Source organism: Erpetoichthys calabaricus, chromosome 13 (assembly GCF_900747795.2).
Source record: "Erpetoichthys calabaricus chromosome 13, fErpCal1.3, whole genome shotgun sequence".
In the NCBI taxonomy this organism is placed as follows: domain Eukaryota; kingdom Metazoa; phylum Chordata; class Cladistia; order Polypteriformes; family Polypteridae; genus Erpetoichthys; species Erpetoichthys calabaricus.
The window spans coordinates 92,602,006-92,619,034 of NC_041406.2; the positions used below are offsets into that span (position 1 = coordinate 92,602,006).

Genomic DNA, 17,029 nt, shown 5'->3' on the forward strand with positions numbered 1-17,029 from the left:
AGGTCCCATGGAAGTCCATTATAACAGGAAGCTTGTTTCCCTGCAATGCGCTCTCGTGGCCCCCAGTGACTCCAGCAGGTCTGTTCTGCCGAACTACATCTCCCGGCATGCCTTGCTGGTTTCCTGATGAGCACTGACATCCGGGGCTGCTGCCATCTAGCGTGCTGGGGGAATAAAAAGCTTCCAGTGACGTCTCTCTTTCCTAGTGAGCTGTCCATCCATCCCTTTTGGTCCTCCCGTCTAGGTAAGGTACCATCCCCTCTCCTGGCCAAGATGTCCGTCCAGCCCAAGTGGCATCTACAGAGGAAAAAAATCAACCAATACGTGACACCTGCTTAAGACCTCAAAAACGTGCAGCATCTTAAAAGAGATAATGGGAGGCTTCTGAGCACCTCTGCACCTGCAGTGGTACAAAACCGTTAGTGAGGAAGCTGGTAATACTTGATGTTAATGGCCAGCTGCCACCCATTTAAAGGGCATTATTGGTAGACATGTGGTGAATCCTTCTTGACTCAATGGGAACAGACTGGGCCTAATCTCACTGGCATCAGGGGTCAGGTGAATATTTAAGAGCACATTTCCTAATAGGCAAGAATAAATAAATAAATAAATAAATAAATAAATAATAATAATAATAATAATAATAATAATAATAATAATAGGCGGCTCCAGCCACACAACCCTGAAATATCTGATGATTGTCACATGTGTGTCTTCTTCATTCACTAGGGGGCTCCGCCCCCTGCTCGCTTCGCTCGCCAACCCCTGGCGTTGGGGCATGAGAAAGAGTGAGATGTATGAATGAGATATAGAATAGTGTGGAGGTGTGGATGATGCATATAGAAAGCAAAAAATACAGTGTTTGGCACAGAGTAATGGTTTATTGGAATATTTCTTTGTACACAACATTAGTAGTAAAGATGGTGTCCTGTCCTTGAATGAGTCTTCCTTGGCATGGAGCATTTATAAGTTTAACTTTAACGTCAGATGAACGTCGAACACGTGAGAAGGCAACATAAAGTTGTCCATGTCCAAAAACGGGCTCAGAGAGGTAGATGCCAACCTTGTCCATGGTTTGTCCTTGTGATTTGTTGATGGTCATGGCAAATGCAGGTTTAATGGGGAACTGTCGGCGTTTCAATGTAAAAGGTAATTCTAGGTCAGAACTCGTAAGGTCAATTGTAGGAATGAGAACAGTATTGTTAGCATGTGATCCTGTAAGAACTGTTGATTGAATAACATTGTGTGTCATGGTGTTGACGACTAAACGTGTGCCATTGCATAAACCCTGTTTAGTGTTAAGGTTTCTTAATAGCATGATTATTGTTCCGTTTTTAAGGCTAAGATTGTGTTGTGGTAATCCGGCTGGGTTAATAGTGTTCAAATATTCTAAGGGGAAATTCAGATGTTCATTGTCGTCATCAGAGTCAACTTTGTCAGAGCTTAGAAAGAGCCGTGCCTCTCCAGGAAGTAATGAAATGACCTGGTTATTAATGTGATCAACATTAATATTTTTTGGACATAATATACTTCGTTGTGTTAAAAGGGGTATTTGGTCCAATGAGATTGCTGTTCCAAATATCTCTGTAACTAAGTCGTCGCAGATAAAGGATTGGGGAATTGTAATAATATCTGGGTGAAGTCCATCTGTATTGATGAGTGTACCATTTCCCAGTTGTAATAGCCAATTGTTATATTCTGGATCTGGACATCGCATGTTTTGTACTAACTGTATTGTTTGAAAGCAATGCCAATTGTCTGCGTATTTTAAGGTGGACTGAACAATAGCTGAGCGCATGGCATGTGGAACAATAGCCAAGCATTGTCTACAATCACCTCCTAATAAAAGTACTTTTCCTCCAAAGGGAATATTATTATTCATCAACGTTTGTAGAAGTTTATCAATGGTGTTGAGTAAGTGACTGGATGCCATTGTACATTCATCAATAATTAACAGTTTCGCAAGACGGATGTCATATTTGTCCACATATGTGAAAGCAGTATGGGCCATTGCCTTTTGGTGGCCTGATATGTACTCCGGTAGATGCAAAAGCAAATGAACTATTGTAGGATCTAATGCAGTTCATAAAGTTTTTACTTTCAGGTACATCGTTAGTTAGAAGCTTCTGTAGATATTCAGGATATGAATGTAAAGGAGGCAGTCTAATCTGACCCTTTTGACAACAACGTGTAAATTCATTACTTGTATTGCGAGTTGTTTCTTCAGGGAAGTTAAGTGAATGACAATGATTGCAAATGACATTCATTAATCCCAATGAATTTTCCTCAATAGTGCACTCATTATTGAACGCGTTGTCAGCCAAGTGGCGCAAGCGTTTAGCAGGTGTCTGGCGTTGATGTCCGCGACGGGCAGGTTTTGCTTGTGGCGTTTGAGAGGCGCGTTGTTGCATGTCCAGTATTTGGGACGCGCTATTTTGGAGGTGTAATCGATTCGCCTGTGCTGTGCGAAAAGTCCGTTTCAGTCTACGTCGTGCATTGTTTGTATCGAGCCTTGTCCGTTTTTGTTAATCGGTCAGTTGAGCTTTCTGTTTTTGGAGCCTTGCTTGCTTGTTTTCTGGCAGTTCATATGCGCGTTGTAGACGTCTGTGTTCATTTATGCTGTCTCTTCGCTCCAGTTTTTGTATGTCTGAGACGCGAGGTCTCTTGGTTTGAACTCGTGCCTGTTTCAATGCAGCACTTTGAGACGCGCGCTGTATGCGTCTACGTTCATTGTGTCTGTCCATTTGGGCACGTCTCTGTAACGGGGTTAGTTGAGCTTTGCGTTTTTGGAGCCGAGACATTTTTTTCTCCCGGAGTTTCAGAAGCGCGTTGTATGCGCCGCCGTGTATTTTGTTGTTTCATGCGGGTTCGTGTGTTTGGTCCCGTTATCCGAGCCGAATCGTTTTGTACCCGTGAGCGTGTATTCATGACTTGTTTGTTCCTCAGCGTGCGAAATATGGATAAGTAATAAGGAGGATCGCACTCACTGTTAATATGGAGCCTTTTCTGCAGTTGAACGGTTAATAGTGGTTTATTGTAAGGAGATCCACCTATGCTGCATAGTGTGAAGGTGTTGAGATGACGTATGTTTAATATGGACGGTTCCTTTAGAAATGGGGCTTTGGGTGTGTTTGTGTGTCAGGGGCTTGTTGAATCGTCCTCTTTGTGTGTGTCCCGTCCGGTGCTTGTAGGGGGGGGTGGGTGCTTGCAGGTGGGCGCGAGCGGCTTCTTTTTTTTTGTGTGCTAGTTTCGTGTGCAATGGGTTTCGTGCGGCGCTGTGTGCGTCGCCTGCGTTTGACCCCTTTTTTCTGTGCTGACTCCTTTTTTCTGTGGTCGCGGCCGCCTCTCGCAGCACCTCATTTCTTGGGGCGCCTGCGCAGTACGTCTTTTTGCGGCTACGGCCCATGGCCGGATGTCCCTGCGTCCATCCGGTTTAGCATTCTCGGTTAGTAATATGGATAATATCAAATACAGCTCCATCCAAAAGTATTGGAACAGCCAGACCAATGCATTTGTTTTTTGTTATACTGTGAAGGCAATTCGGGTTTGAGATCAAAAGATGAGTATGAGATGAGAGTTCAGAATTTCAGCTTTTATTTCCTGGTATTGCCATCTTGGAGGTGTTAAAACAGTGTACAAGATGGCACTTTTTGTAACAGACCACCCAGTTTTTAAGGCGAGTAAAAGCCTGGGTCCGTGTGAGTGACGGGTGTTTCTTGTTCCCCAAGTGTGTCTTGCTTGGTTGACCGTTTCAACGATAAACAGCTGTGAATATGATGAACTTTCACCTTGGGTTTCACCTGTGCGGACTGCATTTGTTGTTAAAAGGCATAAACCAACATGACGAGCAGAGAGCTGTCTATAGGAGAAAAGTGAGCCATTTGGAATCTGAGAAATCAATTGGAGGCATTGCACAAACATTGTGCATAGCTAACGCAACAATCTGGAATGTTCTGAAATGGGACAGTGAAGGTAAACAACAACAGGTGATGACAGAAGAAAGACAGAGCTATGAGAAAAAAGACAACGATCTACACAGGGCAGGGGTGAAGGTTTCACAATTCATAGTTTCCAGAAGACAATTACAGCAGAGAAATGGAGGCCTCACCAAAAGATGCAAACCACTCATCAGCAGTAAGAATTGGAAAGCCATATTGGCATCTGCAAGAAAATACAGAGATGAGCCACAAAATATCTAAAACAAAATGTTAAAGACTGATGAGACCAAGATCACCCATTACCAAAGTGATGGGAAGGCTACAGTGTGGAAGAAGACAGGATCTGCTCATGATCCATAACATACAAGCTTATCTGTCTAGCACGGTGGAGGTAATGTCATGGCTTGGGCTGGCGTGGCTGCTTCTGGAACAGTAGCATTGAGAGGGGGTGGCATCAGGGGGCTTTACTTAGTCCTTGATCTTTGGTGCCCAGCACCATCATTCCCAGATATTCACGATCGATACTGGCAGTCCTCTGATCTCTGTGGCAATTGTACAGCCCCTAATGTAGCCCAAGGGGCCACGCCTTGATCTTTGAATCCACATACTGGACAGACCAGGGTTTTCCTAAACTATGGATTTTGGATCACAGTTTGCTGCTGTTGAGTCACACAGTGTCAAGAGTCGCCATTGTATTTAATGGGAATGGGTTGTGTATGATTTGCAAAGTGTGCCGCTATGGGTTGAATAAGCAAACAACATTGCTCCACTATGATGATCGGCAGCGATTAATGATGGGACCTCCTCCTCCCCTCGCTATGACAGTTGGCAGGAATTCTCTAAGCCCCCCCTCCCCCACTCCACTTCTGACAATAGTTAAGAAATGGATCTCGAAGTCACTAAAAAGGGCAAGATTGGGTCACAAGTACAAAAAGTTTTAAGAAACCCTAGGATAGATAATTTTGAAACTCCATTGGGGAATGGGGAACCCCTACCCAACTCACTCATCGATTGTTTTTATCCAAGCACCATAGATTACCTATTAGGTGGTGAAGTGGTGAGAGGGATAGCCAATCAGAGACAGGGGATGATTAGAGGGTCAGAATGACCAGGCCATGGTGGGCAATTTAGCCAGGACATCAGGATACACCCTGATCTTTATGAAGGATGCCCAGGGATCATTTATGACCACAGAGAGTCAAGACTTCTGTTTTATGTCTCACCTTAAAAATGGCACCATTTTTACAGCACAGCGTCCCCATCACTGCACTGGGGCATTGGGATCCACATTCAGACCATTGGCCTCACCAACGCCGCTTCCAGCATCAAGTAAATCTATTCCTTGATAATCTCTCATTGAAGTACTGGCCAGGCCTGTACATGTTTAACTTTAAGTGGCTGACCACTTCTGATGTACGGATGGTATGGCTGCTGACAAATCTATCGAAAAGAAGTCCACATGGGTTTTACTGGCATGTTTAGTTCACTTAAAACTTTGCAGTGTAAAACAAAAACAAGCTAACTGGAAACAAGACAATGAATCATCCCCTGATCTGGAGCGAGGCAAATGGACTCAGAGTGTTCCTATACCTTTCCTCATCTAAATAATTGGAGGGTTTGTTATAAAAGGTGCTATCTTCTATATTGTTCAACACATTTAGATGTCAAAACCATGACATACAGTAAGAGCTGAAATTCTGAACTCTCATCTTATAAAATTCACCCTTAGATCTCAAACCCAAATGTCTTTAGTGCGTAGTAAACACAAATGCCGATCCAATACTTCCATAGATAGATAGATAGATAGATAGATAGATAGATAGATAGATAGAGTGTAGTTGTTGGAATTACAAAATATAAATAAATAGGAATGGCGTCATACTGGATAAAATATAGATATATTGTGTATAGCATTTTAAGCGTAGTTAGCAGGATCATAAAATAAATAGGCCGGATAATGTAGATCGATAAATGTACATTTTAGCATAAAGTAGATGGCAGGGGAACACAGATGGATAGAATAGTTTTTTAGAATAGTTGGCAGGATAGATAGATAGATAGATAGATAGATAGATAGATAGATAGATAGATAGATAGATAGATAGATAGATAGATAGATAGATAGATAGATAGATAGATAGATAGATAGATAGATAGATAGATAGATAGATAGATAGATAGATAGATAGATAGATAGATAGATAGATAGATAGATAGATAGATAGATACTATACGCACACACATTGGTCTGTACACACTTTAGAGCAGGGGCTTCCAACACATCGCTCGTGAGCTACCGGTAGCTCACAGCCCCTTTCCAAGCAGCTCGCCAAAGGGTTAATGAACAATACATACATTTGAAAACTTGATTAGTCAAATTAGGGGTGGGCGATCTTTCCAAAAAATCATATCACGATCCTTTTAACACAAAATCACGATCCACAATCTGAATTGCAATCTCTCTTTTCAATGTGGCTTACACATAAGAGAATATCCGGACTCAAACTTATCAAGTCCTAAGTAACACTTTATCTAACAAAGTTGAATTCAATTGTTCCCTCGTTCTCTAGCTAAATGGAGTTAAGGCACACGCCCCAAAGCTGCAGCATGAGTGAGGAGGGCCCCGCTCCCCTCCCCTTTGTTCGCTGCGTCTCACTCAGGTTCATGCAAATAAATATGATACACAGCGAAATGAGAGATGTCACAAATTTAACCGGAATGTTCAAGCAAATTATAGAAAAAAATCCAATGTAAATCTGTTAAGTCATTCTCTCGTGAAAAGCGGACAGACATACAGACAGACAGACATTGGATTTTATATATTATATATGACTAAACCTTCAAAATAATGTGCAGTTAAAGTCTCAACAGCATTCTCAGCATTTCTGGAGCTTAGTAGAGCTAGATAACTATAAGAATCTTCACTAAGCAGCTCTGAAAATGTCGGCTTTGTTTGGGTCTCCATGCCTCTGTGAGTCTGACATGAATGTCCTGAAGTTAAAGTTCAGAACAAGACTGACAGACCAACATTTAAATGACTCCAGAAGAGTGAACCTGAGTGGCTCAACTCCACCATACACCTCAGTGCCAGTCATCTGACTAACTAAAAACGCACATCACACATGAGACTGGATATGTGAATAAAGTGACACAGTGACATGTGACAAAATGACAAATGAATAAGTCATACCTGTGGATTTGGAATTGCATTGTTTTATTTTGACAGCATTCACGTTTTAATTCAATAGTGTGAGCTACACTAGACACACAAAATACACTTGCAGGTGAACTCAATATTTTCTGTGATGTTTTAATGCAAATTGTGAGTTGTGGACACCAACATTTTATAAATGATCAGGCAAAACAAGCTTATTCAGTTTGTTTGGGTTGAAATAAGCTATGAGAATAAACGTTATTAAAGATGAGTACCTCTTAGCCATTTTCATATTGTTAAAGTAGCTCTCAGGGGAAAAAAGGTTGGAGACCCCTGCTTTAGAGGGTCCTGTATGACAGGGATTGGAATGTTCATATTAAGAATTATGTCTCAATATCCAAATAATTTACTGTCAGATGTGTTCCGTCCATAATAAGTTGTGATGTTATGTCTGTTGTCTTATTGGTAGGCGGAGTGGTGGCCCTGAGGCTAAGGATTTGCACCCACAATCGGAAGGTTGCCAGTTCGAATCTCATAAACGTCAGAAGTGATTCTGCTCCGTTGGGCCCCTGAGCAGGGCCTTTTACCAGCAATAGCTCTGTCCTGGGTATGACGTTAACTTGCATCCAGCCCTGCAAACTTGCAGTGAAAACCAGGGGGTCGGTGGCAGGATTGGCACTCCACTCTTCAGTGTGGTGCTGAGGTGTCACCCGTTGCACGGCCGGACTCGGATCTCAAACCAGGTGGTTCATCGTGCAGTGGGTGCGACAACTCCCTGTAATCCGCGCATGCTCCCAACCTCTGTCTTATTGGTGAATAACTATAATAATAACTAATAAGAATTACGATTGCCACCTTGCAATGACTCCATTACTATCACTCACTGCACTGGTTCCATGTGTCCTGAAGTCTGAATTGCTTTGGAAGGACCTTTTCTCTGGAGTTTTCAGTGAAAGGAGCCATAACTCATCATTGCCATAATATTACTCTGCATGAATATTTTCCAACAATATTTTGATAGAGATTGGAAAGAAAAGACTTGTGAACAATGACTATTGGCTTTGTATGTTTAAAAGGCACGCCCTTTCTGAAAGGCCTTTTAACAACAATTCTCAAGTGGCGTATTCAGTTTCACTATTGTTGAAAGGCCAGTGTTTTCTTAGCTCTTTATTAATTTCTCCAGTAACCTGTTTTTACTTCTTTTGAATTATTTATTTAGCTTTTAACCAGCACTATTATCTTTCCTATGCTTCTCTTTATGCATTGATAATGAGGTCATCTGTGCATCATCCTTCTGTCCGTCCATCCATTATCCAACCCGCTATATCCTAACTACAGGGTCATGGAGGTCTGCTGGAGCCAATCCCAGCCAACACAGGGCACAAGGCAGGACGCAAACCCCGGGCAGGGCGCCAGCCCACCGCAGTCATCCTTCTGTGTATTTCCTAATTCCACTGTTTCATTACAGGTTATGGAAAGACAGCAGCATGCAGCAGGAGACAGAAAGTGTGATGCCAGGTCTCACTTACAAATCCATTTAAACAAAACATCCAGGTAGAGCATGCTGACTCGGCCCAGACAGGGAACAAGGTGTTTCAGTCCACGGTCCAGCTGTGATTTATTGCTTTTCAGGAACACTACTGACAGCCATTACTCATGGGAAATTATTAGAAAATGAAAAGAGTATGAGATTGCATATGCAGAGGGCTGGGCGTCTGTAAACACGCTGAGTTCAAGCGAGGTAAAGAGCTCGGTAATAAAAGTAATAAACTGAAAAGCCAGCTCTTCACCAGTATGAAATGGTTTTTAATTAGGAGGCGTTTTAGTTAATTGTCGTGCATTTCTTAAGCCGTAATTTCGGTTAATTTCTGTAAATGAAACTCCCGCTTCTTTATTTTTCTTTTATTTAGCAGCACACCTGCTCCATGTCTCGAATTCGGTTGATAACGTGTTTGATGTTTGTTTTGCGCTAATTGTTTTGGCTTCATTGTAGACGTCACGCCCGATCTGAGCCCTCACTGCTTTATCTCGAGGTCTGTTTATTTCGGATTGTCCCTGATGTTTTGTGAGGCTGAAACAAGGCAAATCTGGAATGGAGACATGCAAAACTATCCTGGTAAAGCAGGGAAGAGGCGCCCTTGGACATGCAACACGCTGCATAAACTCGATAGGCCTGGGCCATGAAGAGTTCAAATGGTCTGAGTGTAAAGTGCTCAGTCTTTAAAAGAGTTCTTAAATGTGCATATATATATATATATATATATATATATATTTGCAGTTGGAGATCCACGAAGGGAGAAAAAACGAATCACGTATCATAAAATAGTTTTATTCCTGAGCTTTCAACCCCTATCAGGGGTCTTCATCAGAGGATAATGCTTAGACTTACAAGAATCAAAGGCAATATATAGCAACACATTCAGTGGGGTGGGGGGTTGGAGGTGACTAAGTCAGTATGATCAAGGGGGGTGGGGGGGGGGGTGTTGTATAGTTTAATTATTGTGTACATGTTCTTCTTAAGTTAGCATATGCTGGGTTTATGTCCAAGTGTCTGTTGATGGCGTTTTCATCTGATAGCCAAGACTCGGCCAACTCTCTGGCACTTTTAGTACTGGCCTTAAATTTTACTTTTACGTTGTCCTAGTTGAATGTGTGTCCTGTCGATTTAGTATGTGCATATATCAAAGATAGTTCGTCCTTTCTTCTGACGGCGTTGCGATGTTCCTGTACACGTGTTGAAATTCTTTTTGACGTTTGTCCTATGTATACCGCTGAGCAAGAATTGCATGGAATACTATAAACTGCGTTTCGTGTTTCGGCTGTCGATTTCTTGTTTTTAGCATTAAACAGGACCATGCGCAGATTGTTCGTGGGTTTATGTGCTATTCTGATGCCCCACTTGGTCAGGGTGCGTGCCGTGCCTTCTGACACATTATGGTGATATGGGAGTGAATGCCAGGTGGGGTGGGGGTTCTGATTTACGTCGATTGTATGCTGATTCCTTTGGCGTCTGCTGTGTAGACTCCGATTAATGAATGTTTTTGAGTATCTGTTCGAGGTGAAAAGTTGGAAGAGATAGCGTCTCTCATTAATTTTTGTTTCCTTGGTATTACAATGCGTGTGGACTCGTTTAAATACGCAGACAAGATTCTACACTTCGCCAGCACAGTAGAGTCTCGCTTATCCGACATAAACGGGCCAACAGAACGTCGGATAAACGAAAATGTCGGATAATGGGAGGTATTAAGGAAAAGCCTATTAGACGTCAAACTATGTTATACAGGTGCTGGTCATAAAATTAGAATATCATGACAAAGTTGATTTATTTCAGTAATTTCATTCAAAAAGTGAAACTTGTATATTAGATTCATTCATTACACACAGACTGATGTATTTCAAATGTTTATTTCTTTTAATTTTGATGATTATAACTGACAACTAATGAAAGTCCCAAATTCAGTATCTCGGAAAATTAGAATATTGTGAAAAGGTTCAATGTTGAAGACACCTGGTGCCACACTCTAATCAGCTAATTAACTCAAAACACCTGCAAAAGCCTTTAAATGGTCTCTCAGTCTAGTTCTGTAGGCTACACAATCATGGGGAAGACTGCTGACTTGACAGTTGTCCAAAAGACGACCATTGACATCTTGCACAAGGAGGGCAAGACACAAAAGGTCATTGCTAAAGAGGCTGGCTGTTCACAGATTTCCCGCAGGGCTCCATGGGAATTGGAGTTTGGTGCAGTCCTATTGGGTTCCGTAGGCGCTGCCAGGGGGTGCTGCATCTGGGACTCCTGAGCCCTTATGGGAAGTGTTTTTGCCACACCCTTATAAGAGGGGCAAGCAGCCACCACTCTGACAGCCTGAGTCGGGAGGAGGAGGAGGACTATGCTTGCTGGGAGGAGTTGTGGTGCAAAGACGTTCTGTGTGGGTTTTGCTTGATGTGCTTGGGACTGTGTTGTGCCTGTGGGTCACGGGGAAGACGTGCCCCACAGGTAAAGAAAAATCAAAGTTTATATATATATAAATATATATATACTGTATATATATTCATGGCATTCGTAGTCTGAATCACAATCTGATTGTATGGGTAGTTACCTACCAGGTAACGCTTGGTTGGTCAGCAAGTCGGCTAACATCTGCCATGGTGCCCTATATACTAGGGGGCTCTGCCCCCTGCTCGCTTCGCTCACCAATCCCTGTGCAAGCGCTATGGACTAGCCACTTCATGGCTCTGCCACTCTTGTATGGGGATGCGGATGTACAATTTAAACAGATTGTTATTTTCATGGGAATTGTTACATATGCATAATAGAACTAACTATTTTACATCACAGTGAGTAATTAACCATAGTAAAAAATAGTAAAACATAATAAATTGAAAGAAATAATGTTTCATGTTGCATTAGAGGTATTCGTTGCATTATACATTTTCATTATGTTTGGCTTTGAAATTAACATGCAAATACTTTTTAAACTTACAATTTTACTGTAAAACTGTGACAACGCAATGTATAACTGCCCATGAGTGAATTTTGTTTCTTTCTTTCTAATAAATAAACCAACTTTTTCAAATGTTTGTCCCTGTGATTTGTTAATTGACTTAGCAAAAGCTATTCTCACGGTAAACTGTAAATGTTTTAATACGAATGGCATATCAAGATCTCCTTTGGTTTCTAATGTTTTCCACGGAAGATGTACTACAATACCTTTCTGGTCGCCTGGTAAAATTTTACATGTCAGAATTGTTTGACCAACTTTGAATACAACTAATCTTGTCCTGTTGCACAGCCCATCACTCAGACATAAATTACGCAATAACATTACGATACATCCTTCTTTCAACAGCAAAGAAGTGGAAGACCAGACGGTGTTAACGATTGTAGATATTCTTCAGGGTATTGTAAGTTGATGTTTTCATCTTCCGCAACATCACCACCAACTGTTTCAGCAGAGTCTATTGATACGCATTTAACCAATTTGGGGTGTAACCAATCGACAATTTTTGTGTTAATTCATTTGAGTTCATCGTTTCTTGGTGTTAGGATTGCTGGTGTACTCATTTCTTCTGTTAATAACCCTTCGTGATGAAATTCTTCATTAAGATTTGAATATGTTACGTCTTCTTTTATTCAGAAGTTAAAGTGAGGAAAACATAAAGTTAAAGTGAGGAAAACATAAAAATTTATAAGAGCGCAGGAACTGTGTCTGACAAAAGCATTCACACAAATGAGAGGTGAGAGGACCGTGGGTGTGGGCCGTTTATAGTTGAGAGGAGGGCAGGACTTGAAAAAAATCTCTTGGAAATAGTCTCATCTTGTCTGAAGATATTCTTTTATAACATACAGTGGTGTGAAAAACTATTTGCCCCCTTCCTGATTTCTTATTCTTTTGCATGTTTGTCACACAAAATGTTTCTGATCATCAAACACATTTAACCATTAGTCAAATATAACACAAGTAAACACAAAATGCAGTTTTTAAATGATGGTTTTTATTATTTAGGGAGAAAAGAAATCCAAACCTACATGGCCCTGTGTGAAAAAGTAATTGCCCCCCTTGTTAAAAAATAACCTAACTGTGGTGTATCACACCTGAGTTCAATTTCCGTAGCCACCCCCAGGCCTGATTACTGCCACACCTGTTTCAATCAAGAAATCACTTAAATAGGAGCTGCCTGACACAGAGAAGTAGACCAAAAGCACCTCAAAAGCTAGACATCATGCCAAGATCCAAAGAAATTCAGGAACAAATCAGAACAGAAGTAACTGAGATCTATCAGTCTGGTAAAGGTTATAAAGCCATTTCTAAAGCTTTGGGACTCCAGCGAACCACAGTGAGAGCCATTATCCACAAATGGCAAAAACATGGAACAGTGGTGAACCTTCCCAGGAGTGGCCGGCCGACCAAAATTACCTCAAGAGCGCAGAGACGACTCATCCGAGAGGTCACAAAAGACCCCAGGACAACGTCTAAAGAACTGCAGGCCTCACTTGCCTCAATTAAGGTCAGTGTTCACGACTCCACCATAAGAAAGAGACTGGGCAAAAACGGCCTGCATGGCAGATTTCCAAGACGCAAACCACTGTTAAGCAAAAAGAACATTAGGGTTCGTCTCAATTTTGCTAAGAAACATCTCAATGATTGCCAAGACTTTTGGGGAAAATACCTTGTGGACTGATGAGACAAAAGTTGAACTTTTTGGAAGGCAAATGTCCCGTTACATCTGGCGTAAAAGGAACACAGCATTTCAGAAAAAGAACATCATACCAACAGTAAAATATGGTGGTGGTAGTGTGATGGTCTGGGGTTGTTTTGCTGCTTCAGGACCTGGAAGGCTTGCTGTGATAGATGGAACCATGAATTCTACTGTCTACCAAAAAATCCTGAAGGAGAATGTCCGGCCATCTGTTCGTCAACTCAAGCTGAAGCGATCTTGGGTGCTGCAACAGGACAATGACCCAAAACACACCAGCAAATCCACCTCTGAATGGCTGAAGAAAAACAAAATGAAGACTTTGCAGTGGCCTAGTCAAAGCCCTGACCTGAATCCAATTGAGATGCTATGGCATGACCTTAAAAAGGCGGTTCATGCTAGAAAACCCTCAAATAAAGCTGAATTACAACAATTTTGCAAAGATGAGTGGGCCAAAATTCCTCCAGAGCGCTGTAATAGACTCACTGCAAGTTATCGCAAACGCTTGATTGCAGTTATTGCTGCTAAGGGTGGCCCAACCAGTTATTAGGTTCAGGGGGCAATTACTTTTTCACACAGGGCCATGTAGGTTTGGATTTTTTTTTCTCCCTAAATAATAAAAACCACCATTTACAAACTGCATTTTGTGTTTACTTGTGTTATATTTGACTAATGGTTAAATGTGTTTGATGATCAGAAACATTTTGTGTGACAAACATGCAAAAGAATAAGAAATCAGGAAGGGGGCAAAAAGTTTTTCACACCACTGTATATATATATATATATATATATATATATATATATATATATATATATATATATATATATATATATACTGCTCAAACAAATGAAACAAACACAATCGAAGTATAGCATCAAGACAATGGAACTTCTGGGCTATTGATCTGGTCAGAGGGGCTTGTTAATCAGTTTCAGCTGCTTTGGTGTTAATGAAATTAACAACAGGTGCACTAGAGGGGCAACAATGAGACGATCCCCAAAACAGGAATGAATGGTTTGACATTTTTCCCTCCTCATCAGTTTTGTCACTCGTTTCACATTTGACTACGGTCAGTGTCACTACTGGTAGCATGAGGCGATTCCTGGACCCTACATAAGTTGGTGGCACAGGTAGTCCAACTTCTCCAGGATGGCAGGCACATCAATACGTGCCATTGCCAGAAGGTTTACTGTGTCTCCCAGTACAGTCTCAAGGGCATGGAGGAGATTCCAGGAGACAGGCAGTTACTCCAGGAGAGCTGGACAGGGCCGTAGAAGGTCCTTAACCCATCAGCAGGACCGGAGGAGGAGGATGGGCACTGCCAGAGTCCTACAAAATGACCTCCAGCAGGCACGCCACTGGTGTGAATGTCTCTGACCAAACAATCAGAAACAGACTTCATGAGGGTGGCCTGAGGGCCCAAAGTCCTCTAGTGGGCATCGTGGAGCTCGATTGGTATTTGCCACAGAATACCAGAATTGGCAGAATAATGTAGATCAATAAATGTGCATAATGAAGTAGACAGCATGGGAAACACATATGTATATTAATTTTTAGGATAGATAGATAGATAGATAGATAGATAGATAGATAGATAGATAGATAGATAGATAGATAGATAGATAGATAGATAGATAGATAGATAGATAGATAGAGGGTTCACTTCCCAGGTCCTCCCTGCGTGGAGTTTGCATGTTCTCCCCGTGTCTGCATGGGTTTCCTCAGGGTGCTCCGGTTTCCTCCCACAGTCCAAAGACATGCAGGTTAGGTGCATTGGCAATTCTAAATTTTCCCTATTGTGTGCTTTATGTGTGGGTGTGTGTGTATCTGCCCTGCGGTGGGCTGGCACCCTGCCCGGGGATTTGTTTCCTACCTTGCGCCCTGTGTTGGCTGGGATTGGCACCAGCAGACCCCCGTGACCCTGTACTTAGGATATAGATAGATAGATAGATAGATAGATAGATAGATAGATAGATAGATAGATAGATAGATAGATAGATAGATAGATAGATAGATAGATAGATAGATAGATAATGAAAGGCACTATATAATAGATAGATACTGTAGATAGATTTGATGCTATGTTTTCACTCCACTCATCTCTATTTACTATAACGTATTTCACCATGAACTCCGTTACAGGCCGTTTTAGGGTTATTTTATATTTTATGTTAACATTTCTCTCCCATCTGAAAATCTTTTTTTATTTTTAAACAAAGCACTTTGCTATAAGGTGTTGATATCTAAAGCCGGTAAGTGTACGAAGTGAAGTGAAACTTCTTAAGAGTCAATACTGAGTGATTCAAAGTGCAGACTGTCATTATTGCGTTCGGAAAGAAACAGATCAGAGGTTTGTTAAGAAAAAAAAAAGTCTGTGACATATTCGTAGTAATAATCATAAATAAGTAACGTATAAAAGCACATCCGCCTTTCATAGGTGGGGTAATAAAAGGGGCTCTGACGAGTGACTGATAAATCAGCTTGGAGACTGATAAGACGTGTATCTATTCTACATATGATGTCAAAGATCTACAGAGAGAGCAGGATTCAAACTGCCTTACAAAATCAGAGGTTTAAGAGCTAGCAGCACAACAAATAATAAGTCATTGAGTCAACTGAGTACAACTCGCCGCAGGAACATTTTCACTTGTCCCATCAGTATTTGTGGGAAAATGCAGCCTGTGATCAGGTTGCTGTTAATAGGGGAGAGCGAAATTCCAATGAGCTATTGTCTGTGAAAAAGGAATTTTCCCTTACCCCCCCCCCCCCTACACACACACACACACACACTCACAGACCACCACACCACCATAATAAGTATCCCACCCACACGGTGCACTCAGGTTCACATCCCGCACCTTCAAAGTTATTTTACTGTGTTCCACAGGTGCAATCAAACAAACATTCTTGATATACAAAAACGTAAGAAGCGCCTTTAGAATTGTTTTTTGTTTTCCGATCCGGTAACCCAAAGCTGAGCAGGCATGTCCGACAATACAAAGCAGTAAAAGGTAGGAACTGTTGCAGCTCTTACCTTTATGCTGAGATAAGTATCGCAGCTCCTGGCTCGTATTCGTTGATTCATGATGACAGATGCATGCGTTACAGAAAGTATCCAGAGTGAGGGGGTGGGGTGGGGGTGTGGGGGTCCAGTGAATGGTAGGGGGTCGGGGTGGAAGGCGGGGTAGGGGAGTGGGGGGTGACGATGGGGGGATTAATGCCCCCTACAATCCGATTTGGTCAGGTGTCAAAGTGTTGTTGAGGCGCCCGCCTCATAGTCGCTTTTTCCAGCTGTCCGTTGCGCACGCATAACCAAGTGAACTCTCCGATCGAAGCACGGCGAGACAAAACATTTCCCGTTGTGTGAGAGTGATAAAGTGAGAGGGAGAGACTCTGAGTTCTAGGACTGTGTCCCTGACTAAGAAGCCACTCCTTGCCCATTTAGTATGCATACTGATGCAACTTCCTTCACCATTCAGAAACAATCAGCCTCCTGTCCAAACAATACCGTACTGATGTGTGTGCCCCGCGGGGGAGCGCTGATTATTTACTTCTTTTGTGCTGAACACCAATGAGCAGGGGGTCCACCTGCTTTCTAAAACAACTTAAAAATGTTGTCGGCAGCGTGAATCCCCTGAACTTTCACCATCCCTACTGTGTTGAAGGGGATCAAGGACCCCAAAGAGTGTAAGCTGCAACAAGTGACCGTGACAGGTGGAGACTGAGGTGACCCACGGC

The 17,029-nt window shown here is 42.0% G+C and overlaps 1 protein-coding gene across 2 annotated transcripts in view; it reads right to left on the minus strand.

The window, feature by feature from the left end:
• The window catches only part of LOC114663495 (pleckstrin homology domain-containing family G member 4B-like), a 173,558-nt gene extending 156,871 nt beyond the window's left edge, over positions 1-16,687 (minus strand). For both annotated transcript variants that reach the window (XM_051935729.1, XM_028817258.2), the window contains exon 1: positions 16,326-16,687. In XM_051935729.1, the coding sequence (XP_051791689.1) occupies positions 16,326-16,376 (51 nt within the window). In that variant the 5' untranslated portion in view covers positions 16,377-16,687. The remainder of the gene's footprint in view (positions 1-16,325) is intronic.
• Between the last annotated feature and the right edge of the window lie 342 nt (positions 16,688-17,029).